The 2,088-nt window shown below is 54.8% G+C and overlaps 1 protein-coding gene across 1 annotated transcript; it reads right to left on the bottom strand.

Annotated features, from left to right (window-relative positions):
• Positions 1 to 1,083: 1,083 nt before the first annotated feature.
• Positions 1,084 to 1,407, bottom strand: LOC147659382 (uncharacterized protein C11orf96-like). The gene has a single exon (XM_086951784.1). The coding sequence runs from the start codon at positions 1,405 to 1,407 to the stop codon at positions 1,084 to 1,086; it is 324 nt and encodes a 107-aa protein (XP_086807910.1).
• Between the last annotated feature and the right edge of the window lie 681 nt (positions 1,408 to 2,088).

The following is a 2,088-nucleotide window of genomic DNA, read 5'->3' as shown; positions in this document are numbered from 1 at the left end:
TCCCTACGATGGTATCTGAGCAGGCACCGCCCCTATTGTAGGGATTGCTTACCCTCTGACGGGCTTCCCCATCGGGTAACATCCAACTCTCCATCAGCCAATCATGGCGCTACAAAGGCCCTGTTAAACCCACTTTAACATACCGAGTAAGGTAGCAAAACGTGCATCTGAGATGCCTCGCATATAATGCGCAAATAGAAGTGAACTTTCCCTCGCCCTTCACCCCACTTCCCTCACTGCCGGGTATTTTGCTCAAACAACCCCGAACTTACAATAATAATATACTACGGCTGTCCGTAGTGTAGTAGAAGCGAGACTCACCACTGCACATGTGAAATATATTTATTTTAAAGAATAACGTTAATGACATATAAGATTGAACGTGTGATGCATAACTCACGGTGAAAAAATAGAGATAAGCATGGCTTTTCACACCACAACTGGAATATGTTATAATAACTGCCCTTAACAGAGAAGTATAGTATAATGCACACGTGTGCAGTCTGTCGACGGACTACTGGTCTATCACCACCGGGGGGCGCCGCTGCTCCAAATACCAAAGACCTCATCTGAAATACAGAGAAAGGTCCTCACTCCAGACGTGGTCAGTGAAAGTTTCTGTTGAGACTTCTGACCAGGAATCTGTTCCTCACAGCTCTGAAACACCTGCCAGACCGTGTACTCTGGATTACATTTTGTGTTGTGTCCTGTGATACATTTTGTGTTGTGTCCTGTGATCCCCTTAAGGATTAAGGGGTATGGTGCGCCCATGGCCTTGGGGTCCTGCTCTGGGAGGGTGTTGGGGGTTTTCAGATCCTGGGGTGCCTACTACGGAGTGTCAAGTAAACGTTTTGAGTTTTCATGTAATGAAACAGCGGTAGTTCCCATAGCTCGAGGGTCGCCCCACAGAGTCGGAGGTTGTTGAGGGTCACCAGCCCCCGAGGTCCATCCCACAGTTGGTCACACGTTGTTGAGGGTCATTAGCTGTGAGGTCCTTCTCAATAACAGTAGGTGGCTGAGGGTCCCCGCACTCACAGGCTACAGTGAGAGGCTGTTGAGGGTCACCAGCTCCTGGGGCTCCTCTCACGGGCAACAGTCCGAGTCACCCGAGTCCAGGCTCGAGCTGCTCAGCTCCGCCCTCTGCTGGAGGTGCAGGGACTGCGCGCTCCTCCGCAGGGACTCCAGCGACTGCAGGAAGGACCTCCGCGCCCTCTCCTCGTCCATGGCCGAGGCGCCCTCCTCCTCCGCCTCCAGGATCTCCCCGCAGGTCACCGGCAGGGTCCGGAGCCGGGCCAGCCGGGGCCTCCTCTGCCGGCTTCGAGGCGCCCCAGTGAGATATGTGCACCGAGGCATCAACTCCTGGTAGCTGGACCACATGCTGAGCAACTCCGCCTGTTTCCGGGACATCTTCCGGAGGATGGTTCTGCTTGAGATTGGAGCAGAGTCCAGTCCCAACCCTGGGCAGGGGCAGAGGGTCTCCTCTGGGGCCAGAGCTCCGGGGACACAAGAGAGGGGGGCACATGCTCTGAAAGAGGCTCTGATGCAGCGTCTCAGCCCCCTCTCTCCTCCGGAGGTGTCTCTGACGGACAGTGGTATCCAGGGATGAGAGAACAAGAAGAGGCTGTCAGGGAGCGCTTCAGAGCCTCTCTCTGACTCCTGTCTCTCTCAGACCGGCTCCTGCCTCTGTTTCTCTCCCTCCGCTCCCCATTTTTATATCCCCCGCTTCCTCCCACAGACCGACCTGTTCATGTGACAACAAACTCCATCTAAAGACCACATCCGGCTGCCACGGGCTCTGACGCCGTGAAGCACTTTTAGCAGACACCAGATGGACCCGCGGGGAGGAACGGGAGGGAACCCGGAGCAGGCGCGCTCCCGCCAGAGCAGCGCGCTTCATTTGAGTGCGATAGAAAAGTACCTAAAATATGGCACACACCATCCGCTCCAGCTCTCGCTTCCTGTTTCCATCTCTGAACTCACCTGCCATCCTTCTCTGCTTTGTGATTTTAGTTGCCCCCTCGCCAGTGCTTAATTTGTAAAACAGTAAGTGCCGGGGCCCTTGTCAGGAGGCCTCTGCAGCTTGCATCA

Source organism: Lissotriton vulgaris, unplaced genomic scaffold (genome assembly GCF_964263255.1).
Source record: "Lissotriton vulgaris unplaced genomic scaffold, aLisVul1.2 SCAFFOLD_1390, whole genome shotgun sequence".
Lineage (NCBI taxonomy): Eukaryota > Metazoa > Chordata > Amphibia > Caudata > Salamandridae > Lissotriton > Lissotriton vulgaris.
This window is presented reverse-complemented; position numbering and strand designations above follow the sequence as displayed.

Coding starts and splice junctions, on each gene's coding strand:
- LOC147659382 (XM_086951784.1), bottom strand. CDS start 1,407: ATGTCCCGGAAACAGGCGGAGTTGCTCAGCATGTGGTCCAGCTACCAG.